This window comes from Narcine bancroftii, chromosome 5, assembly GCF_036971445.1.
Source record: "Narcine bancroftii isolate sNarBan1 chromosome 5, sNarBan1.hap1, whole genome shotgun sequence".
In the NCBI taxonomy this organism is placed as follows: domain Eukaryota; kingdom Metazoa; phylum Chordata; class Chondrichthyes; order Torpediniformes; family Narcinidae; genus Narcine; species Narcine bancroftii.
In genome coordinates this window covers 128,630,260-128,656,215 of record NC_091473.1, presented here as the reverse complement: position 1 = coordinate 128,656,215, position 25,956 = coordinate 128,630,260, and the positions used below count along the sequence as shown (strand labels likewise).

The 25,956-nt window shown below is 43.3% G+C and overlaps 1 protein-coding gene across 1 annotated transcript in view; it reads right to left on the bottom strand.

Moving 5' to 3' along the window:
* LOC138765336 (phospholipid phosphatase-related protein type 5-like) overlaps positions 1 to 25,956 on the bottom strand; it is a 161,933-nt gene that overhangs the window by 54,327 nt on the left and 81,650 nt on the right. Inside the window, exon 2 of the mRNA XM_069942378.1 lies at positions 1,430 to 1,562. Coding sequence (XP_069798479.1) covers positions 1,430 to 1,562 — 133 coding nt within the window. The remainder of the gene's footprint in view (positions 1 to 1,429; positions 1,563 to 25,956) is intronic.

Sequence of the window (25,956 nt, the reverse complement as noted above, 5' to 3'; positions counted from 1 at the left end):
TGCTGCCCGCCAAACTGTGAGGCGCCAAGATGCACGGTTTGAGGCGAGATCAGCCCACTGGCGGTGGTCAATGTGGCAGGCACCAAGAGATTTCTTTAGGCAGTCCATTTCATTAATAACAAAAAGCAAATACATAATGTTTCAAATAACATTTCAATGCATGTTTCTGGAATTGTCAGTTTCTTTATATTTCAATGTGTTCAGCTTTCTGTTTATTGTCAGCCTTAGTTTCTATCTACCTGTAAAAGTTTCAAAACATGAACTTAAAGATTCGATCTGACCTTTTGAACTGGCATTTCATTACAACTTGATTTGAAGGTTTTGTTTCCAATTATTGAACCACTTTGTTCTTTCCTGATATCCAAATACCATATAATATTTATTAAAAAGTATTCATTTTAGTTCTATAATGCAAATAATTTTGCAATGCAGTACAATCTCTATTTTATTTTATAAACAGGAAATAAAATGCAACACATTCTCCACAGAACCAATCCACATGAATAATAATGCAGTCACCTTATAAAATCAAAACACAAAATCTTTGAAATGATCCCTTGGTATATTAGTATTTGAATACTTAATGCTTTTGTTTCTATTGTTTTTTTACTATTTTATTAAAAGAGTAAGTCCTGTTGAAACATATTGTTTAACAACTCGCTTTAAGTGGTGGATAGGGAATTTTGACAAATATTCAAAATAATTTGACACTAATTTAAACTTCAGACTGAATACTGCAGTCATTTATTAACTGGAATTTTGCAATGAACAGCATAGAACTGAGAATTAATGTTTGATGTACCCAATGCAAGTCAAAGAGAGCAATATCCACAAGTAAAATGGCTTTCACTGTACATTTGACTCACATCCAATGAATGAAAACTATCACATATTCGTAAACTACCTTGTCATTATTGTAGCCAAGATTCCTACCTGCTATTGTGCTTCAGAGAGAAACAGTAAAACTCAGTTCCTCAATAATGTTTATTAAGCCAATCGCTATTTCCATTTCAATAAACACGAATAAATATGTTTGTGCAATACAGTGAACAAGGGCTCTCTGCAGCAGTTTGGATTCTATAATCCCACCCAGTCCTCGCTGTAAAAACATGTCAAATCCTATCCAAAAATTACAGTCGTTGAGATATAGGGAATTAACCCTTCATTGCAGAAGAATATGCGAATCATTTAACAATGTACTTTTAGTTAAATATGCTGTTTTTTTTTCATTTAATATTTTACTGTTAATTATTATTCATTTCTGAAAATTATATTTTTGAACATCTTAAAGATCATTCATTACAGGTAATAAATGGACAGGATATGCAACAATCAAAGCACAAAGATTCAAAGTTTATTCCTAACTTAGAAATGACAGTCCCATAAAAAGGCATGCTTCTTTCACAAGAACTTCAAACATTACTCTTACCAAGGAACCTAACTGTTCTGCGCACCAGTGGATTGATGTAACAACAGTCTCCAGTTATTATTGCCTTCTCGCGATTTCCAAATTCTTTAGAAGCTGATTGAAGGAAAAACACAGCCACTTCTCCCAGGATTATCTTGTAAACAATAAAAATATTATTGCATTTTAAAATTTGCAAAATAAACCATGAAAATTAAAACACATATGCCAGTGTCATTAATTACAGGTTTGATTTGGTTTAATTAGCATCTAAATAATTGACCTTGGAGCTTTTTATCAGAACTTGCATATTCATAGCCAATTGAGTCTAATCTTAGAGCAATTACACCAGAAACTGATGGATTATTGCGATACATAATTATATCTACTTTTGAAACAAATATGTGTGTTTTGCCATCATTCACCATTAAAAGATTTCTATTTTGTATGAGCATTCAAAATATTTGCTTTTGAAATCTTATACACGAAATGTAAAGCAGTCCTGTACAAGGACAGCATGGTTAATGCAGCAGTTACAGCTATTCTGTTACAGAGCTAGTGACCAGTGTTCTAATCTGGCACTGTCTGTGAGGAGTTTGCGCATTCTCCCCAATCTGTGTGGGTTTCCTCCAGGCGCTCTGGTTTCTTCCCACTGTTCAAAAATGTACTGGGATTGTAGTCCAATTGGGTTGTAATTTGGTGGCATGGGCTCAAGGGCCAATTACTGTGCAGTATGTGTAAATTAAAATTAAATTCATTGTTGATAACTATACATTCTCACACTGCTAAGCAACTGTCACAGATTGATGGATAAATCATCCCATTCATCATTGTGCAAGATACCGTTACATTTTATTTTGATTAAACACAGACTTTTACCAGCTCTGAGAAATGCTTTAAAAAGTGTCACTTTTAGTAAAACAACAAACGTTCAACCCAGTGAAAACTGCAAGCAACCCAAACCACTGTTAGAAGCAAAGTGAAAAGGTGGAAAGGTTTGCCTTGTTGTGGTTCCTTTCATGGCAGAGACACGCCAAAATACTTTTCAGTCAAAGCACTTTTTAAATATAGACTGTTACAATGTTGAAAACAGGGCAGCCAAGTTGAGCACAGCAAATGCCTCAAACAATGTCCAGATAATTTATAGTTTAACCATTGATTGTGGGACAAACATTGCCCAAGATACTGGAAATAAATTAGAGATAGGACACCACAGATTCTGTCGTCTGCATCAGAAAACAAATAGCTGGAGGAACTCAGCAAGTTAAGGAGCATCTATGGAGGCAAAGCGTTAGTTAATATTTGGATCAAGACCCTGCATCACATCCTGATGTCTGCTTTCATACATCCATTTAGAAGAATTATAAATGCTTTATACACAGAAACCCTGTGATATTTCTACATGAACACCTGGCATTAAGCCAGCTTTGGTCATTTATACTGAACCAAACAAAGTATGTGTGTCTTTTAACACAGCAAACTAGCATTCCGGGAGCGAAAGAAGCGGGACATGTAACACAACAGCATTGGTGCCTAATGTCATGATTAACATACCCTATTTGAAGGCATGTTAGACCCACTTTTTTTCCCCAAAATGGCTCAAAAATATTCCCATGGTCTTATATGCAAAGTTGAAATTAGGATGATAATGATCAGCCATGATCTCGTTGAATGGCGGAGCAGGCTCGAAGGGTCGAATGACCTACTCCTGCTCCTATCTTCTATGTTTCTATGTTTCTATGTAATGCCGACAGTGAACATCATTGCTGTGTGGCTCACTGTCATGGAGGCTGGTGGCGGGATGTCGGGAGACTCTCCCAGCAGCCCATTGTCAGTCCTCACACTGGTCATTGTTGAGTTGAGAAAGTGTCAGGTTCAAGAGAGATGAGTCTAGACACAAGGGTTTCTTATCAAACTTTACTTTTATTAACACACAATTAATAGAAGAGCATGGGAAAATCATAGCAGGAATAAAACACGTACGCACAATTTATAAAAGAGCATGGGAAAATCATAGCAGGAATAAAACACGTACGCACAATTTATAAAAGAGCATGGGAAAATCATAGCAGGAATAAAACGTACGCACAATTTATAAAAGAGCATGGAAAAATCTACTGCAAATATTGATCTATAGCAGTGGACTTCAAACGTTTTCTTTCCACTCACATGCCACCTTAAGTAATTCCTATGTCATAGGTGCTCTGCAATTAGTAATGCAGTCCTTAAAGTGGTATATGATTGGGGATAAAAGATTGAGCACCACTGCTATAGATTGAATTGTAACTGAAATATTTTGTTTGACAAAAATTTTTATTGGCCCTTTTCCTTTGGAGTTATAAAACCATGCACATAACGAGTCAATTAGGTACGATTAAAACAGTGGTTTCAAATCTTTTTTTCCACTCACTTACCATCTTAAGTAATCCCTTACTAATCACTGCCTTCTATCATTGGGGGCTGGTGGTGAGCTGTCAGGGGGAGTGGGGCAGTGGGCTGTTCAAACTGAGGACAAATCCACAGACCACCTTGCTCACAGCACAAGGTGACTAGAGACACCTGGGGACAGCTAAGAATAGGGCAGTGGGATCATTGTGGAGGTTGGCCTTTTATAACCATGCCATTCCCTTACACTAATCTCCTCTCCACTTAATATTTGAAGTCTGTCAGTGACTGTCTTGAATACATTCAGGAACTGAGCATTCACATCCTCCTTCTGTAGAGTTCAAGATTCAGTACATTTTATCTTATTCATGAATGATGAAGCCCTGAAAGACCAACTGCCATCCCACTTCCGTCCTGTCAAAAACATTAATTACATACTTATGAATTAAATCAATAAACAATATAGACAATAGACAATAGATGCTGGAGTAGGCCAATTGTCCCGTCGAGCCAGCACCGCCATATATCAGATCACGGCTGATCTTTCTCTTTCCATAACCAATCTCAGCCTTATCCCCATAACCTTAACTCCCCTGCTCACAAGAGCCTTATCCAACTCTCTTTTAAATCTATCTATATATCTGCCCCCACTACCCTCTGTGGCAATGCATTCCGCAGACCCACAACTCTCTGAGTAGAAATATTTCTACTCATTTCTGTCTTAAATGGTCTTCCCTGTATTCTTAAACTGTGCCCTCTAGTCCTAGTCTCTCCCATCATTGGGAACATGTACTCTGATTTCACCCTGTCAAGCCCTTTGATAGTCCTAAATACCTCAATCATGTCTCCCCTAATCCTTCTAAACTCCATCGCATATAATCCCAGTCTTTCTAACCTATCCGCATATGACAATCCTGCCATCCTGGGAACTAACCTTGTAAACCTGTGCTGCACTCCCTCTATAGCAGGTATGTCCTTTCTTAAATATGGGGACCAGAACTGGATGCAATACTCCAAGTGAGGTCTCACCAGGGCCCTGTACAACTGCAGGAGGGTTTATCTACTCCTATACTCCAATCCCCACTTTATGAAAGCCAACATAACGTTCACCACCTTCACTGCTTGCTGAACCTGCATGCTAGTTTTCAATGACTGGTGAACAAGTACGCCTAGATCCCTTTGCATTACCCCACTCCCTAGCTTAACTCCATTTAAATAATATTCTGCTCTCTTGTTTCTGCCTCCAAAATGGACCACTTCACATTTACTCACATCAAACTTCATCTGTTATCTTTCCGCCCACTCCCCTAAACTGTCCAAGTCCCCTGAAACTTCCTGACATCCTCCTCGCACTTCACACTACCACCCAGTTTAGTGTCATTTGCAAATTTGCATATGTAGTAATTAATCCCCTCATCCAAATCATTTACATAAATGATAAACAATTGAGGACCCAACACCGATCCCTGCGGGACCCCACTTGTCATCTGCCATCCAGAAAATGACCCTTTGTTTCTTATTTCTCAACCAACTATCTATCCATGACGGCACCCTACCCCTGATACCATGCTCCTTGATTTTGCTATCTCAGCTCCTCTGTGGGACTTTATCAAAGACTTTCTGGAAGTCCAAGTACACCTCATCTACTGGCTCTCCCGAGTCCACCCTCCTTGTTATGTCCTCAAAAAATTCCAGGAGATTAGTAAAGTAAGATTTTCCTTTAGCAACCCATGCTGACCAGCACTGATACCATTATTCCTTCCTACGAGTTCTGCTATTTATCCTTTAATGATGGATTCCAATATCTTCCCCACCACCGACGTCAGGCTGACTGGTCTATAATTTCCTGTATTCTCTCTCCCTCTCTTCTTAAAAAGTGGTGCAACATCAGCCACTCTCCAGTCTGCAGGCACTTCCCCTGAATCCAAAGAACTTTGGAAAATGTCAACCAATGCTTCCACAATTCCAGAGCAACCTCTCTAAGCACACTGGGATGTAGCCCATCAGGCCCTGGGGACTTATAAGGCCTCAGTTCTAACAATTTACCCACAACCACCTGCTTCTGGATCTGGATATCCATCAGATTCTCTGTTTCCTCATTCTCCTCCCAGCAACATATCAGTGCTTAACCCACCTAACGAAACAATGAGTCTAGTAGAGGATACATCACTATTTCACCACCAGACCATTTAATCTTCAGTTCCAGCCATTTCATCTACAGCTCATTTCAGATAGTCACATTTATGGGAGCAGGCATAGTCATCTGAGACGGGCTAAACCCCAAGTGCCTACTGGTCAGGTATTCCCTAGTGGCTGTCGGTCAGATCGACTCTGCCTTTTACCTTGTGGGCTGCCAGAAGAGAGCAGGACAGCAGCATTATTATTAAAAAGATTTTTTCTGTTGTCCTACTTGCACGTTTTGCCCGTAAATATACTAAAAAAAATTATTCTTACCCTAGTTGGTCCCAGAATGCTGGATTGCCCTTTTACACAGACTGTGTTCTAGAACCATTATTACCTCTGGTGGGGAAAAAAAGCTGAGACTGGAAAGAACCCCGTATTCCATAATGGTGTTTTTTTTTTAACATACAGCAGGCATAGCATAAAAGAGCCGCAAATATCCTGGAACAAAGTGGCTGTGTAAAAAGCACGAGAGTTAGAATTACACAGCATGAAAACAGCCACATCAGTACAACTCATCCATGCTGACCATGCCTTTCTGAGCTTAACCCATTAAAATTTTAAATTTCTGATTTAATATAAAAGTACGTACATGACATCACAAATTGTAGGGCAAGCGGAATTTCTATTTATTGGTAGTGCAAAAGAACGTACTCAAAGAAAGATGTGTTAACAAAAGAGAGAAAAATGTTATGAGCCCAGAGAACCCCAAAACACAGCAGCAATAGAAATTCACCAAGACAAATAGTTACTTAAACAAAAGTTGCTTTTAATTATCTTTAAACAGGATCAAACTTTAACTTACTACTATTAACTTAATTTAACACTTCTAATACTAAGTGCACGTGTATATAATGTGTGTGTAAGTTCAGAAAAGTTCTTTGATTCACAGTCCAATCTCACTTCTCACTACTCCAAGTTCACCAGATTCAGGTAATTCTTATTCTGTGCACAGAATTTAACATTTATGAATTTCACTAGGCTTTGGTGCTTGAATGGTAAATGGTTACTGCTCAGGAAGGTTTTTGTTGGTTTTCAGACAGAGATTTGTTGCTCATTGGAAACTCACGACTAATTCCTTCTGATCAGCCACTTCAGAATCTTGCTGAAGAAACTTGCCCCATCAGGGTTTTCCAGATGATAACCTCTTTCTTTCAGGTCATCACAGAGTTTCTTTTAGTTTCCCTTATTTCAGGTGAAATATTATACAGCCAGTCCTCTGCTCTTGTATTGGCCACAAGGGCTTTGACCAGGCTGTACTAAGAACTCACAACCCGTCTTCAAAATGAGATTTTTCCGCAAGCTTGCCAGCTTATCATGTTCCAGTCCCAGCTGCTGCTGTAGTACTGTAGAATTGAATTCTCTCCCTCACTCAGAGAAAACCACATGACCTTCTTAGAACAGCCAACTGCACTCAGACAGACTGTGGTACCGGACCCAATTTTCTGAGTTCGTTCATCTGTTGCTTTCCAAAACAATAATCCAGTCCTTATAGGCATTCTTCAAAACTTGTGCAAAGGCACTCTGAGCCTGAACTGTATGACTTGAGCAAAACTCCAGCATTTTAAATGAGTTGTGTGTTGAAATGTTTGTATGTGATCTACACTAAAAAATACTTGGCACAATTTATCTCCTATAAAAGATATCTATATACAATATAAAATATAACAGTATCTGTCACAAAAGTAAACAAAAAAATGTAAACAAACTGTGCAATACAGAAAATAAATATTCAATAATAAATAATGTGTAAAATAAGAGTCCTTAAATGAGTCTCTGATTTAGCTTGTTGTTATTGGAGTCTTATGGTAGAGGGGTAGCAACTATTCCTGAACCTGGTAGTACAAGTCTTGTGGCACCTATGCCTCATTCTGGGTCAGGTGAATAATATATTTTTTAAAACATATGGTAAAACCCCTGTGTTCTGGAATTCAAGCGACTGGCAGGCTCAAACAACAGGCAAAAAAATTGTGGAAGATAAATGTAGCACAACACCTTTACAGCACCAGCGATCGGTACTGGACCAGGGTTCGAATCCTACACTGTTTGCAAGGAGTTTGTACATTCTCCCGTGTCTATGTGGCTTTACCCCGGGGGCTCCAGTTTCCTCCGACCATTCAAAATAAATGTACAAGGGGTGTTTGTCAGTCTGGTGTAATTGGCCAGCACAGGTTTGTGGGTTGAAATAGCCTGTTACCATGCTGCATGTCTAAATATTTAAAAAAATATAAAAAATTAAAAATTAAAAAAGAACATGTATGTCTAAATTAAAATTAAAAGTTTAAAATTGGCATGCCCCACTATTAGTTCACAAATCATGCCACACCCTTTCTCAAACAACTGGAAAATTCACTTATCCAGCATCAACCAATCCCCATAGGTGCCAGATACCAGAGTTTTACTGTACTTGGTTCAAAGCCCGTGTTCTATTCAGCACCATCTCATTGACCAGTTACCTACTATTCCATGAAAGAATTTCCCCTAAGCCAATCATTCCTATTGGAAAAGATATCAACAAAAGTGCTGCCACATTAGCCGCTTTCAGGTGCTCAGACTCAGATAATGCGCCGGCAGACGCGGCTGGGGGAGTGCAGCTGGAACGTTCAGGTGGACGCGGAGAAGATGCCTTTCTGTCACCTGAACGTGCCAGCTGAAGGAGAGCCGCATCCAAGCGAACGCTGGCTCCTGTGGACTGTGGCCATAGACCCACTGCTGCTTTCAGGTGCAATGGGGGATTCTCCGAGCCAGAGAATATACCTGCAGGAGGAGGGTTAGGTAAGTGCTCCTCCTGGCCGGGTTCTCCACTTTCAGATGGCCACCTGATAGCACATTGGGGTAGAATAGGTGGCTTTACAGTTGGGTATTCTGGCCACCTGAAAGTGGCTATTGATTAATTTCCAAGCTTTGTAATCCAGAGCCCTGGAGGAACAATCCAGAGAAGGGAGTTCAAATCCCACCATGGCAGTTGTGCAACTGAATCCATTTAATGACCTCTATGTGCGCTTTAAGGCGAAAAAAGATATAGTGCCGAAGAAGTCCACACCTCCCCCATGCAAACACTGCATCTCATGGGGGCTGAAGTGAGAAGGATGTTGCTCAAGGTCAACCCTCATAAGGCTATGGGAGCACATAACATCACTGGCAGGGTGCTCAGAAGATGTGCGGATCAACTAGTTGACGTCCTCACAGGCATCTTCAATAGCTCCCTGAGCAGTGCCATCAAGGTGACCACTATCAACCCTGTGCAGAAGAAACCCTCAGTGTCCTATCTCAGTGACTACTGTCTTGTCGAACTCATGTCCACCATCATGAAGTTATAAAGACCCCCCGCAAATTGCGTATTGTCCCAACCAATCTATAGACAATGCCACTGCCACCACGCTTCACCTAGCCCTCTCCCACCTGGAAAATAAAGACTGTTCATAGACTTCAGCTCAGCATTCAACACAATCATACCACAGCACCTGATTAGGAAGCTGAACCTGTTGGACCTAAACACCTTCCTCTGTAACTGGATCCTTGACTTCCTGACTGGAAGACCTCAGTCAGTCCAGATCAGAAACAACATATCCAACACAATCATACTGAGCACAGGCCCACCCCACTTCTCAGGACTGCATGCTCACCCCCCCCGCCCCCCGATATTTACCCTGCTGACCCATGACTGTGCAGTGAGATACAGTTCTAACCACATCTTCAAGTTCGCTGATGACATGACTGTGGTAGAGCTCATCAGCAAGAATGATGAGTCATCTTACATAGAGGAGATGCAAACGCTCATGGACTGGTGCAGAGACAACAACCAACACCTGAACATCAGCAAAACAAAGGAGAGCCCAGGGGAATAATTGTCCACTGACCATCGAAGGCTCCACTCTCGAGGTAGTCAAGAGCACCAAATTCCTTGGTGTGCACCTGGTGGAGAATCTCTCCTGATTCCCCCAACACCAGATCCATTGCTAAGAAGGTCCATCCAACAACACATTTACTTTCTGAAGAGATTAAGGAAACTCCAGCTTCCACCCTCCATCCTCACTATGTTCTACAGGGATTGCAATGAGAGCATCCTATGTAACTGCATTACCACCTGATTTCGGAACTGCATGATCCCAGAACAAAAGTCCCTACAGCAGATAGTAAAGACTGCTGAGGGGATTATTGGGGTCTTTCTCCCTGCCATGATAAATATTTATAAAGGCCATTATTTGCGGAAAGCCATAAACATCATGAAGGATGCCACGCACCCCTCCCACAATCTATTCTCCCTCTGCCATCAAGAATTGTGAAAGATTTTTCCCTCAAGCCATGAGGTTTCTGAACTCAGGGGACACAGTGCTAGCATATGTAACATGATATTTATGTGATATGTTATTAATAAAAGAGTTTTTGTTGTAATTTAGCCATGTAAATATCCAGTTCCACGGTCTGGAGAAATACTATCTTGTTTTCAATGCACACTGCAATGGTTATAGTATGAATGACAAATTGGGAAGCAATACAAGTTAGACTCTCTTAATATCTGAGTGATTCTTATTTAGCAATTCAAAATGGAAACTGTGCTCTGGTGATGGATGAATGCAGATTTGATACCAGTTAGCCTATGTGCTCAGCTTGGCTTTGTGGGCCTGTCTTTTGAATCATGAGTTTGTTGCCTTATCCTACATAGGATTTGAAAAATAATCTTGCCTAACACTGAAGCAAAAGTAAAAAATGCTACACATTTCTTGATAAGAAAACATCTGAGAAATTGAATTTTGAAAATCCTATAGCACTGTTAAAAAAAAGGAAGAAATTTACCCTAATGCACCAAGCATTTTCAAACTATCAAAAATACAAGACTCAAAATATTAAGTGGCTTTTATGTAATTGTGTTGGAATGGATTAACTGTTGCTTTAGCTTGTGCATTAGTCACTGTTTCAAATATATTTAATATTTGATCCCACCTTTAGGCTTTGATATACTAGACATTGAAACAATGGTGATGTATTTCGAGGATAGAAAGGTGTACAATTAGAAGGTACTTGAAGCTGGTTCCTTTCATCCATTAGGCTCATCTATCCAGGGTGCTGCATGTTGATGGCTTGGAATGACCAGTCAAAGATTCTACAGCTGTTCTACTTTTAGTAGCACATTCTGTCATCAGAAAACACCACTTTGGGATATTGGATGCTTAATTATGAGGCTGAGATGTGATCAAAGACACCATTTTGTCCTAGACGCATTTCTTGAGAATTGCAGTAACTGGATCCATCCAGACAGGTGGTTTGTATTCTCGTGTGATTTTGAAATCTATCTTGTAGATTTGTCAGGGCTTTAATTGTCAGATGAGCAATGTGTAACATAATGCACAGGAACATTCATTTTCATAAATGTGACAACTTAACCCTGTAGACATCACTAGTACTTCCAAAGAAATTTAATATGTCAACTAAACTAACAAATGATAGATCCAGGCATTCAGCCCAGGATACTTCTCACCCCAACCTCCGAGCTACCCCTTTCTTCCAACCACCCTCTAGCCCACAGATCCTCTCATCTCCTCCCCAATCCCTCTCTGACCCCCTGTCACCCACCTCCCCCCTCTGACCTCCCCTACCCTCTATCTACACTTCCCATCACTCCACTTCCAGTCTCTGACATCCATGACCCTCCATTCGTCTCCTGATCTCTCCCCCCACCCCCCCCCCCCGCCTCCACCCTCTCCTTTCGGAGAGCTATCCTTTTCTCATATCACTTCTCAGCATTTTTACTCCTGTGGCCTCCCACCCCTATCCACCCATGACATCTGTAGACACCGTGGTTAAAGTAAAAATGCAAAATGCTGGAGAAACTGTAGCAAAGGTTAAAAATACAAAACCAAAGTTTTGGTCTTGTGGCCTTCATCAAGGTATGAGAAATTGCCAGCAGGCATCTGAATGCCGCCCCACCCTCCCCTTTTTGGTTCTGATTTTCTCATACCTTGATGAAGGGTTCAAGCCCGGATCATTGGTTTTGCATTTTTACCTTTACTACATAAAGGACACTGATCGACCTGCTGAGTTTCTCCAACATTTTGTCTTTTTAACTGTCGTCTTGCACTCCTCTCCCTGCCCTCCCCCACCAATTTATTCAGGTGCTTGTCCGCTTTTAGCTCATACCTTGGTAAAGGCCTCAGACTCAAAATGTTGGATATGCATCTTTATCTTTGCCGCATAAAGAAAGCTGCATGACTGCAGGATACTGAATTTGGAATTGATGAGATCTGTGACTACTGATGATGAATTTATTACACTAACCACTACTTGGTTTGGGCTGTGAGTTGGAGGAGGCGGCGACTAAAATCCAAAACAAAATCTATTCCAGATTAATTGATCTGGCACCAGTAATAAGTAAAATAATAACTCTGACAAGTGTTAGGTGGTGCACCTTGATAAGTCAAACCAGGGTAGGACATTCAGCAAGTAGAACGAATCTGTTGTGCATCATAGAAGCAAAGAGACGCAAGGTACAGGTGCACACAGTACTTCCCTGAATGTGGCAATTTAGGTGGACAGGGTGGTGAACAGATTTTTTGACATGCTTGTCTATATTAGATGGGGTATGGAGTAAAAAGTTGGGCCCTCATTATTCAGCTGCATCAATCACTGGGGATCCACATAGAGTACTATGTGTAGTTCTCACTGTCCCGATTTAGGAAAGCTATCAACAAGTTCAAAGGGATGCAGAGGAAATTCACCAGGATGTTGTTGGGACTGAATGGCTTGAGTCACAAGGAAAGGTTGGGTCTTTATTCGTTAGATAATAAAGGCATGTAAAATCTGAGCTGCATGAATAAAGTAAATGTTCACTGTATTCTCTGAGGGTAGATAATTCCAGTACTAGAAGATCATAGGTTTAAGATGAGATGGGAGAAGTTCAAGACAGATCCAAGGGGCAGATTTTTCCACTCAGAGAGTTGCTCACTTCTGGAATCAGATGCCAGAGAAATGTATAGAAACAAGTACTAATTACAACATTCAAGGATTATTGTCAGGAAGGGGTTTGAAAAATATGGACTATACACAAGCAAACGAGACTAGCCCAAAATATCAACTTGGTCGGCATGGATGAGTTAAGCCAGTGTCGATTCCATGTACAGTATCTGACTCCATTGCAATCAATTCTCAAAAGCAGTTTGCAGTGATATCTGTATTATAAATATCAGGTAAACATCACTCTGCCCAGATTGAGGCAAGGACTTAATTAAATTCTCAGTAAGATGACATTGTCTATAAACAATAATGAACCTAATGTGAAGAATCTGGAGTATTAAGATAGCATATTGATGTTCAAAACAGACCTAAACCCTTCAATTGATTTTCTCAGCAGGTGTCCCTTCCAGCTTGCTTTTAAATTCACTTGCATCATTCATTATATTGCCTCCTGAGAAGTTCCAAACCTCAAAGGCTTTAAGTGGGATTGCAAAGAAAATTAGTTTAATGGGGAAATATTGCACCAGTGAGGATATTTGAACTGGACACTTCTTTGCACTATTCATTTAAGTACTGCTTTTGCTCTCCTAACATCAGACACGTGTGGCCACTATTCAGGCAATACACTTCACCATCTTCAGACAGTCAGACTGGCGTGGTTACAGTACAATCAGGAAGACATTACACAACTGTATTGTTTTTGTTTTGTCATACAAAAGTGACATCCTGTCCATACTGAACACCTAAATGAACACCTTGCATTCCGTCTCCACTGTTTCCCACAAGACAGTAATGATCTCCCCAATTTCCATTAACTCCTTACCCTGGACTCTTTTTCCCTATTGCTCGGTCTTCTTTCCTCCAGCTTTCCAATCCCTTCCCTTTCCTTCTTTCTTAGTGAAGGGCTTAGGCCTGAAACATTTATGTTTTTTGACATAGAAAAAAACTTGCATTTTTTTTCTTTTCTGAAGTACCTCCCTACCTTCCAGGAGTGGCTGTTCACACAGGAATGACCAAAACTCCAAATATACATATCATACCGTGAATTTAGATATATACATAAAGTGCAGTATTTGCATCTATTCATTTGTCCATCATTTGCAGTTTGCCTGCAGTTCAGTTTAGATTGCAGGCAATCTGTGAAAATTTTTAGGGGTTGAGGAGGTAAAATTTTGGAACAAGAATTCCCATTGCGATCTTCTTACACAGACTGTGTTCTGGAAAATTGCATTGTGGGATTGAAATAACCCAAATTTTTCCATGACTGCAGGAAGAAAAGATTAAAGTGAAGGTATAAACTTTACTTTGCCATGAGTAAGTCGCAGTAGGAGAGAGAGAGAGAGAGAGAGAGAGAGAGAGAGAGAGAGAGAGAGAGAGAGAGAGAGAGAGAGAGAGAGAGAGAGAATAAATAGCAATAGCAGACAATTTTTAAAAAAGGTGGGAAAATTGATAGACTACGTGGCCCTTGCCAAAGCACAGCAGCAGGATCCTGGGATCGCCGCTTATAGAACAGCCATCTCCGGTGTCAGAGTGGAAGATGTCCCTGTTGGCCCAGGTAACCTGACACTACCGAGCAACGTCACCACTGGCAGCCCTCGCCCCATCAGCATGGTGGCGTCAGGTTTTCAACACTATGCACAATGTGGCGCATCCGACCATATGAGCCACAGTCAGGATGGTGGCTTTCAGGTTTGTCTGGCACAGTGAGTGGGAAGGGAAGGTTGAGAATCACTGCTCTAGACCCAATTGTTACTGAAATATTTTGCTTGAGAAAAATTGTCATTGGCCTATTTCCTTTGGAGTTATGAAACTGTGCATATACGATTAAAAGAGTAGTTATCAAACTTTTTCTTTCCACCCACATACCATCTTAAACAATCCCTTACTAATCACAGCGTACCTATGCCTTAGGGAATACTTAAAGTGGTATGTGAGTGGAAAGAAAAAGTTTGAGAACCATTGCTTGAACAATTCACTTTCCAATGAGAAGCTTAATCCAATGGGAGTAAACATTGGAATTATCCATTAAAATCAATTCATGCTTATTTGTTGGATTGTGTCAAAAACTTGATATCAGAAGCAGAAATTCTAACATTAACCTTTATTCTGGGAAACACAGAGTGGTTCCAGCTGCATGAGGGATTATGGGTCGGTAAGATGGCCATTGCTCTGGCACATATTCCTGCCTCCATTGGCTCCGGAGGATGCTATGAGGTGCCTCTCGATATGAATGTGATATTGGAGCAGCCTTTTAGGCTTGCTGTCTGAAAGGTAAGCATTAAGTTTTTGATCCACTCTTGTAGCTGGCCTCCAGGTGGAGATCTGACATGAAATGACCTAATATTTCATGTCAATGAACTGGGAAATGTTTGAAAGCAAGCATTTTGTAAGTTGCAGCAGAAGAATGGAGAGAACCAAAGGAACATCAGCAATTGGGTGGAGACCAAGAGAGACTGTCCTACCGATGGTGGTGGTCATTTCAGCTGAGAGAACATGTGAAGGCTTGCTAATTTAAGTCTGTCTGGAGGAGATGATTGCAGACAGAAGCGAGAGGAGAGGTTAAAAATAATAGGAAAGCAACTTTTAAACATCACTATTTAAAGAGATTTGGATTCTGAAGCCTATGCATTTCTCTCCCCTTGAGGATTTCAGATATTCAATAGCTAATAGATTGTTTTATCAATAGATCTATCAAATATATGCAGGGAAGCAGGAGGAAGGAATCAGGGAGGGAGAGAAGAGCCAAAACAAAAGATCAGACAACATTCCTACTGAGCGATAGAGCCATCTTGAAGATTTGGGTGTAATTCTCCCACTCTGGTTCAGATAATTTCCGATAATCATAGAAGCCTGATCATACATACAGAACTGGTCCTTACCACCCACTTGTCTTTACTGATTGTGCTGTATTAATTTCATTTGCCTGCCTTAGACTTGTATCCCTCAATTCCTTTCATATTCAACTGCATTTTAAATGCTGTAACAGACTTTGCTTCCACAATTTCTCTGTAAGTTCTAAACTTCATTAAAAACTTCCTCATATCTTTTCACATGATCAATTACTTGATCTAGAAGGATGGGTTTTGTGGTGGTAGATAAAGCAGCGACAAACAAGCTCCAAGATTAAGATGCAGTTAATGTGATACAGGCTGAAAGAGGAAATAGCTCAATGATATTGTGAATTCTTCAATATCCAGGTGATGCAGAAGGAATATGGTTCATTATTGTGGCGGCACGGTTGGCAAAGTGGTTAGCGCAACGCCTTTACAGCACCAGTGATTGGTACTGAATTGGGGTTCAAATTCCATGCCGTCTATAAGAATTTTGTACATTCTCCCCATGTCTGTGTGGGTTTTCTCTGGGAGCTCCAGTGTCCTCTCACCATTCAAAATGTATTGGTGGTACAGGTTTATGGGGTGTAAATTGGGCGGCACGGATTCATGGCCAAAATACTAAATTTAAAAATTTAAATTCAAAAGGCTGGGGCCTTTGCCTTTCCTGAGCATTTTCAACACCGTGGAGCTCCTGTAAAATATTGACATGATGGTGTCCTGTAGCTTTGCCCTCTTCAGTTCTCTCAGGAAGTACAGACCCTTGTTGCACCTTTCTGAAGCGTGAAGAGATGTCCATGATAGGTCACTGAGTGGATTCCAAGGAACTTGGTGTTCACTACCCTCTCCACTAGAGTTATTGATGTGTGGTGGAGGGTGGCTGTTCCTGGTCCTCCGAAAGTCCACGATTATGTCCTTCGTTTTGCCCACGTTGAGATTCACGTTGTTACTCTGACATGGTATCATGAGATTTACCACCTCTTCTCTGCAGTGTGACTCTCATTGTGGCTGGTGAGGCCAACTACTGTTGTGTCATGTGTAAATTTAACGACACTGTTGTTGCTGGATCTGTAAATGCAGTCATGGGCCAGTAGTGTGAACAGCAGCGGGCTGAGCACCCAGTGTAGCGATGCTCAACGTTCTGCTACCGTCCTGGACAGACTGCGGTCTTTCCATTTGGAAGTCCAGAATCCAGTTACAGAGAGGATGTTTATTCCCAGCAAGGACAGCTTCTCCACAAACCTCTGGGGAATGTTCATATTAAACGCGCGAGCTGAAGTTGATAAACAGCAGCCTGGCATCGTTCTCCAGGTGGGTCAGGAGAGAGTGAAGAGAGAAGGCTGCAGCATTGTCAGTGGAACGGTTTCTTCTCTGAGTGAATTGAAATGAACCCAGCGTCTCTGGGAGGTGTGCTTTAATACATTCAATCACAAAATGCTCAAAGCATTTCATAACCGTGCCAGAGGACGGTAGTCATTAAGTCCTGTTATTTTCGCCCTATGGGTATGGAGATGATGGTGACCGTCTTTAAACCTGTAGGGATGATAGACTATGCAATGAGGTGTTGAAGAAGCCCGTGAAGACCTCCGTCAACTGGTATACGCAGTCCTTCAGTACCGACCAGGTATGTTGCCTCGCCACTCTGCCTTGTGTGGGTTCACCTCACCTCGGCCACAGCAAGGCAGGGGGCCCATTTATCAGAGGGGCACTGAGCTTTCTTCGGCATTACCCTTTCCTTTTTATCAAACTCTACATAGAAGATTTTCAGTCTGTTTGGAAAGGAGGCATCATTTTCATTAACTCACAAGATTGACTTGTGATCTATTATAGTCTTGATCTCCTGCCACATGCGCCTCGTGTCTCACAACTGTCTATGGATCCTCTGGACGTACACAAGGTTTGACTTCTTGATTGCACAGGAGAGGTCATCCTTGGGTGATCTTACTGCCATCTTGACTCTGGTCCTGAAGGCAGCCTCACGAGGTCTGAGAAGTGCCATGGTGTCAAGGTTAGAATGGCAGTTAGTGCAATGCCATTGCAGTGCCAGTGACCCAGGTTCGAATCTGGCACTGTCCATAAGTTTGTGTTTGCTCCCCTTGTGTAATGGGATGGGGGGGGGTGGTGGTGAGGGGGGGACCGGTTGCTTACCTGAGGAAATATTTCAAAAAATGGCACCTTCGCCCACTTCCACAACCCCTCCCCCCTCAACCCCTCCCCCCTAGTCTGATGCTGTCCCCAGCCCCCTCCATCCTGGTCTGTCGCCACTGAAAAATCAGTGCTGTCTGCCATTCAACCACTGATTCACCATCTGGTATGTGTCATGGTGCTTTTTTTATATGCTCACTCCCCCTAACTTTATAACCTGGCTACGCCCCTATCTACAAGTGTGCTATGCAAGTACCAGAATACATTAATCAGGCAGCTAAACAATACTTAATCCCTTGATTGAGATGACTGTTGTGAACTGGGATTCACTAGAAGTGTGCTGCAATGACGAATGGTCTTGCCTCCTGGCTGCTCTCCCTGGGGCCCATATATAATCCTGGTTTCCTGCCTAAACCCAAAACCCCTCTGAAGCCTGTTTATGAACCCTACCTGTGTTGTAAGCTAATGAAAATTTTTGTTCTCCCTCCAGTCGAATGTGAACTTTTATCTATGCTACAATTTTATTAGGTTACAAACAAGGATGGAGGCATATGCTGTTAATAGACCCCCCCCCCTCCAGTTCCCCAACATGGCTGAGGAGTTTGCATATTGGACAGACTGCTTCCAGACCTACCTGAATGCGACCAGAGATGTCTTACATACAGACGAGCTCCAGAGGTTGGCGCTCATCTCAAGGGTAGAGATGAAGGGGTAATCAGTCATCCGAGACTGCCCTACATACAAGGCCGCTGTTGAGGCACTGAAGGCCTGCCACATGAATGCCCCGAATGAAGTCCTAGCAAGCCACCGGCTCACCCTACGTCACCAACAGCCCAGAGTGTTGACTGATGACTACCTGTTGGATCTGTGGACGCTGGCTAAGAAGTGCAGGTATGAGGCCGCTTCGAGTCCGGGAAGATGAACAGATTCGGGAAACTCAGGTCCACTCGAGGTACGTGAGACAGCAACTATTTGAGTAGGGAAGGAAGAACCTTGCAAGCCACGTCAAGCTGGCCAAATCACTGGAACAGGCCAGTCTCGAGAACAATGACCTCTAGGCCAGCGAACTCGCGCTCTTGGGCGAGCACCTCCAAGGACAGGTTTCTTCCGCTACGGCAGCCCTCGTTCTAACAGCTGCCGCTTCCTGAGCACGGGAGTGCTTTTAGTGCTTTTTCATCAGCAAGGGACAGCACCCTCGTGCCCACTGTCTGGACTCGGCGTGTTCCAGATGTGGGAAGAAGGGACATTGGGCGAGGGTCTGCGCGTGAAGGGAGTTCTGGGGAAGTCAATGGCCTGTACCGCTCCTGGATCCGATTCCAGCCCTAAGCTGTCAGCCCTGGACTCACCAAAGATCGCCTGCTGCACAACCCACCGCCTACGGAAATGGCGCGAAAAGGCTCAGTGGCCATCTTGCAGTGGCCCGCTTTAGAATTCAGCACCATCATCGTCAGAGGAGGGCGGCCATCTTGCCGCGCCACAAGGTCGGCGCCATCTTACCTGCACAGGTCAACTCAGGATCGGAGGGGGCCACTTGAGGGAAGAACATGGCGTCTCCAAAAACCTGGCATCACTGGTCCTCAACCAGAATAGACCTCACCAGCTCAGCAACTTGATGATGACGGTGAAGGTAAACAGACATTCGACCAAGTGCCTCACTGATACAAGCTCCACGGAAGTTCAACTGTCATTTGAAAGGGGGGAGGGGAGTTTTGTAAATTTCACATGTACATTTTAGATGAATTGTGTGCTCCAGTATTGTTGGGTCTGTGTCACCTTAAAAGCATGACCGTGGTGTTTTCTAGTCCCCTTCCCCCATCAATGTTTCGGAACGGAGGGCCCTCAAAACCAGGACCCACTTGCTGCCTCTCCAGACTGAACATCAACCCCCCCTCTCTCCACTTTGTTCTCAAACCTGTCTATCGACTGCAAGCCCATCACCACCAAGAGCAGGAGGTACAGTGCGGCAGACAGGGAGTTTATAAAGATGGAGACTCAGCGCCTGCTGGAGGAGGGGATCCCAGCACCAGTCCGTGGAGAGCACAAATGGTGGTAGTAAAGGGGGAAAAACAAGTCCAGGTTAGTGATTGACTATAGCCGAACTATTAACAGATACGCACTCCTGGATGCATATCCCCTCCCCCTCATTTCAGATACGGTGAACGATATCGCACAGTATCTGGTCTATTTGACCATCGAACTGAAAGATGCTTATCACCAGCTCAATTCCGAGGACCACCTGTACATGACATTTGAGGCTAACGGTCGACTCTATCAGTTCTGGAGAGTCCATTTTGGTATTACCAATGGTGTCTCTATTTTTCAGCAGCAGATGGACAGGATGGTGGACGAGTACGGGTTGAAGGCTACCTTCCCCTACCTCGACAATGCCACCATCTGTGGACCACCATGGAAGACTATGATGCCAATCTCCAGAGCTTTCTGCACACGGCTCACTTACAATTCTGACAAGCGTGTATTCAGGACTTGCTAACCTTGGCTACGTGGTGGAGAATGACACCATTGGTCCCGACCTTGATAGGATCCACCCCCTGTTCGAGCTTCCCGCCTCAAGAACCACAAAGGCTTTGAGGAGATGCCTTTGGGGTTTATCTCATATTACGCCCAGTGGGTCTCTCAATATGTCGACAAGGTTCATCCCCTCTTAAAGGACACCACTTTCCCCCTTTCGGCTGAAGCCCAGATGGCTTTTAATTACCTCCGGTTACATTGCAAAAGCCGCCGTGCATGCAGTAGACGAGAATGTACCTTTCCAATGAAAAGTGACACTTCAGACATAGCGCTGGTCGCTACTCTCAATCAGGCAGGCAGGCCAGTTGCCTTTTTTCCCCCACAGATGCTTAAAGGCCATGAGCTCCGGAACCTATGTGTCGGAAAGGAAGCTCAGGCCATTGTAGAAGCCGTAAGGCACTGGAGGCACTACCTGGTTGTTAGAAGATTTATGTCCCTCACGGACCAGCGCTCTACTGCATTCATGTTCAGCCACACCAAGAGGGGAAAAATCAAGAATGACAAAATTGCTAGGTGGAGGATCGAGCTCTCCGCTTACAGTTTTGACATCACCTACTGGCCAGGGTCCCTTAAAGACCTTCCAGATGCCTTGTCCATGAGATGCTCTGTGATCCAGGGGTCACCCGCATGGTTCAGTTTGTCAAGTCCCGCAATTTGCCCTACTCAATAGAAGATGTCAGGGAAATGACCAAGTCATGCCACGTCTGTGCTGAGTGCAAGCCGCAATTTTTTCACCCCTTGGAAGTACACCTGATTAAATCATCCAGGCCCTTTGAACGGCTGAGCATTGATTTTAAGGGACCTCTCCCCTCCATGAACAGGAACATCTACTTTATTTTGGTCATCAATCAGTACTCCCACTTCCCGTTCACCATCCCGTGCCCAGACACATCTGCCTCATCCGTTATGAAGTCCCTGGACTCTATTTTCACCCTGTACGGGTATCCCGGCTATATTCATAGCGACCGGGGCCTGCTGGTGAGGACCAGTCACAACTCCTGGGGGAACGGGCAGGTTGAAAAAGAGAAAGCCATGATCTGGAAGGCTATAAAACTTGCCCTGAAGCAAAAAGGCCTTCCAGATTTGCACTGGCAGGATGTCCTCCCCATCGTGCTCCACACAATTCGGTCACTACTCTGCACTGTGACCAATGCTACTGCTCATGAGCTCATGTTTACATTCGACAGAAGGTCGGCATCAGGGACTATACTCCCAGCCTGGCTCACTAGTCCTGGTCCAGTCCTTCTCAAGAAGCACGTGAGGAGAAGCAAGACCGTTCCCCTGGTGGAAAGGGTGAAATTGCTCCATGCCAACCCCACAGATGCCTACGTGGAGAAGCCGGATGGTAGACCCTTAATTCTGAAGGGAGGGGGTGAATGTAGTGACTGGGATTCACTAGAAGTGTGCTGTACTGACGACTGGTCCCACCTCCCGGCTCCTCCCCCTGGGGCCCGTATATAACCCTAGTTTCCCACCAAAACACAGAACCCCTCTGAAGCCTGTTCGTTAACCTTACCTGTGTTGTAAGCTAATAAAAGCATTTGTTCTCTGTCCTGCAGAGTGTGAGCTTTTATCTACATTACAATGACATCAACCATAATAGTGTAAGCGTATAATGTCAGTGAATTCCGTTGGAGTGACTCAATGCTAATACCATGGCAAGGTAACAATATTTGTTTAAAGGACTATGTCTAGTGGGTTGCCCTCATTCATCCATGCAGCATCTGCTAGGCTCTATGCATCAGACAAATCCTTTCAATACACTTCGCTTCATTATTATTATCTTAATGGGCCTGTTGACAAAAAAAAAAGCTTTTTACTTTGTTGCACTAAAATGCTTTTCAGTTTTGGAAGGTGGGCAGCATTCAATACAAATTCTTTCACTTCTGGTATTTATGATGATGTTCTGCCCTCCAGTTACTAAGACAGAGCATCTTATATATGGGTTGATGGTTAAACACTGAAGCTACAGGATAAAAAGACATTTTTTGACGCTGCAAAGGCCTTGCATTGACCTTCAGATCGCATCCCTGAATGGGCCACTTAAGATGCCGCATGCTCAGTAGCTGCCATGCTGCTTTTTTATTCATTTGCTTAATGCAGATGAAGCACCAATGATATGTAGCTCTTGCAAAAGGGAAAATCTTAATATAGACACCAATAGCAACTGTGTAAATGGTGAGAAATTCACATGGAACAGAAATATCCTGATCTGTGGGCTTCTGGCCCAGATGCAATGCTTCATCACGGACTGGGGAAGGCAGTACTGCAATGAGGATTGAAGTGGGGGGGGGGGGGGAAATGGAATATATTCTGATGGGTGGAAAATTTCAGGACTTAAAATAGATATGGCAAAAGACCGATGCAATCAAGTGTGAAAAGTATTTAAATGGAGGAAGGCAAATTCAATACCTTTACACGAGATCCAGCCCAGGATTGAAGCTAATAATTAGCAGGCAAAACAATAATTGAACAATAGGGGGCTTTAAAAATAAAGATAATTTATGTATGTGTTTCTCTGGGGAGTTCGAAAACCTGATGTTCCAGAGGTGTTATTGAACAGTGCCCTGTTTGTGCAGATAAGCAATAAAGGTGGATTGCATAAAATCTGTCATAAAGAATGACAGGGGACTTAGTTCACAGTCTGAAGAGTCCCTAGTTTTCCTTCTGGGTTCTCCATGTGGATGACACAGATCTCTCCTTGCAGAAACAGATGTGCGTAAAGGAAGGCAAGGCCTGCTACTGCAGAGATCAAAGGAGGCCAAGTGGCTGCTGGGGTTCATGGAAGTGCACTTCAAGTAAACAAATAGTCCAACAGACCCACCCCAAGTTGCTGGTGATCCTAATCCCCTCCCCATCCTAGCCCCCTGATATCTTGACCCCCCCCCCCAAATAGTCAAGGTTCTAAATCACTTCTTGACGAGTGTCCAGACACTCTTCATGCAACTCTTTCCTTACACCTTTTACAAACAGGCCCCACCAATGACTAAAATTGGACCTTCTGCACAAGAGAATCTCGCAGGAAATCATACTCATGGGGCACATGTTCCTGGGACTTCTGAGTGGCTACAGAATTACTAATTCTTCCAAGTTAAAATGAGTAAGGCAGACCCGTTTATTAAATGGCAGAGAACGAAACTGAATTCACCTTGTTGTTATTCAAGGTTTTACTCTCAGCTCCACGATCTGTTCTTGGTCGAAATGTTTCTACAGAGGAACACTCCCGATGACACACCCATCAGGTAAGTAATCCGCATAGAAATTCCTGCAGGAGAAGAGATCTTCTGAACTTCAACTGGACAAAATATACCTCAGGTTGCAATGGGATGGGAGGGAAGAGAAGCAGGAGTAATGGCTATGATCTTTACATCCTCCTTGGCCAGAAGGGAGGAGTTGGAGGATTAGTGAATCAGAAATGTGACCCCCCCCCCACCCTTGTTTAAAAAAGGTAATAGGGAGAATCCAGGGAATTATAGACCATCTGTGGTGGGCAAACAATTGGAGAGGTTTCATAAGGACAGGCTTTACAAACATTTAGGGAAGTAGTTTTCTCAGGGATAGTCTTTGTGAGGGGGAAGATTGTGCCTCATAATCTTTTGAGGAAGTAACAAAAGAAATTGATGAAGGTATGCAGTAATGTGGATATGTGGATTATATATGGATTTTAGTAGGAAATTTGACAAGGTCCCGCAAGCGAGACTCATTCAGAAAGTAATAAGGCATTGTATCGATGGAACCTTGGCTTGCCTGTAGAGAGTAGTAACAGATGGAAAATATTCTGCCTGAAGGTCAGTTACTAGTGGAGTTCTGCAAGGATCCATTGTGGAGAGAGGGGAGAGCATAAAATTCCTTGGTGTGCATGCAAGGCACAACCTATCTTGGACTCACAACACAGCCTCATTGTCGGGAAGGCACAGCAGTATCTACACTTCCTACGGAGGATGAGGAATGCAAGGCTACTGGCCGCATCTTCATAACCTTTTACAGGAGCACAAGTGAGAGGAGTACTGTCTGGCTGCATTGTTGTGTGGTCTAGTTACTGCAAAGAATCAGAACAGAAATCAATTAAACCAGCCACGTGGAACAATGGGGTCTCCCTCAAGGGTCAATAAATCACAGAAGGCCCTTTCCAGCCAGTGAACTTTGATCCTCTACCATCAAGGAGGTGGTACAGAAGGATCAAAATCATAACTGATTTCTTCCCACAGGCTGTGAGATTGATGAACTGAATCCTGTAACCATGGAAATCATCTCAAATATTTATTTTGATTATTTATATGATTATTTATAGAGGGTGTTTTTGTGTGCGCACCCTGGTCTGCATAGAACTCTGTTTCGTCGGGTTGTACATGCACAATTAGATGATAACAAACTTGATAGAGCTGCAACATTACCTTATGGTTCTTGAATTTTATCTGATGGTCAATGAAGGCCATCGCACAATAACTCCTTCTTATCGACACTATCAACCTCTGCAGCAGGTTTGAGTGTCCATTGGACCTTGATGTCCATTTCACTGAAGTCAGATTTGTAGGTAGATGAACGCAGATTTACTTTATAAAGGATGATGATCCAAAAAGAATACAAATTTCCAGTCACGTGCGCCAATGAAGAAAAAGGTCTGGACTGATCACGTCCTGATTCGTCATTAGGCCCTTTCAGGCGGACCCTCTGCCTTGAGGCCAGTGACAGGAGCAGATTTACAACTGCAAACGCACCTTTCAGGTGGCAGCCTTAAAAGGCTGCCGCAGCGTTAACTGGTCCACCTGAAAGGGCCTATTTATATCCAGAGGTGCCTCGAGGTGTCTCTGGATCTGATGGAGGTGGGGCAACTGGTGCTGCAGCTCCACCAGTCAAATATGTGGTATAGCAATGGCCGTCTTCCCTACCCATAATTCCCCCATGCAGGTGGAACCACTGTGTTTCCCAGAGATGCAGGAGTGGCCAACCGGGCTGTCACAGCCCACATCAGCCACCCCGACAGCCCCTGCTGGCCGCCCCTGCCCTGACATCCCCTGCCGGCCGCCCCTGCCCCGATGGCCCCGCAGACCACCCCTCCCCAGTGGGGTGGTGGCTGTCAGGCAGCAGGGCAGGGGGCTGTCAGGTAGCAGAGAGTTGGGTTATGGCCCAATGGAGTCATCAGCCCGCCCCCAGGCAGCTGCTTATAGCGGATGCACATTCACGTGTGTCAGCAAAGCATCACGCTCCGCTGATTATCCCTCCCAGAGGAGGGTTGGTGTCGACGCCTCAGAGGCGATTCCGCTCCATTCAACTGAGTATGTCTCTAGCTGCAAGGGGTGAGATTATACGACTTTACAAGGTGGTGTTCAGGCCACCTGAAAGGGCCAAATGAAACTAAATCTAGGCTTAGTTTATTAATTGTTCACTAGTCTGAATAACTCAGGATCACTGAGTTAAAAATGATACATTTTGCAACACCAGTGGCAATTCCCCAGAGTATCACAGCATCATTTAACATTGAAGTTTCCCATGATACCATTCAGGGGTCATTGTTCTGATTTGCAGAAA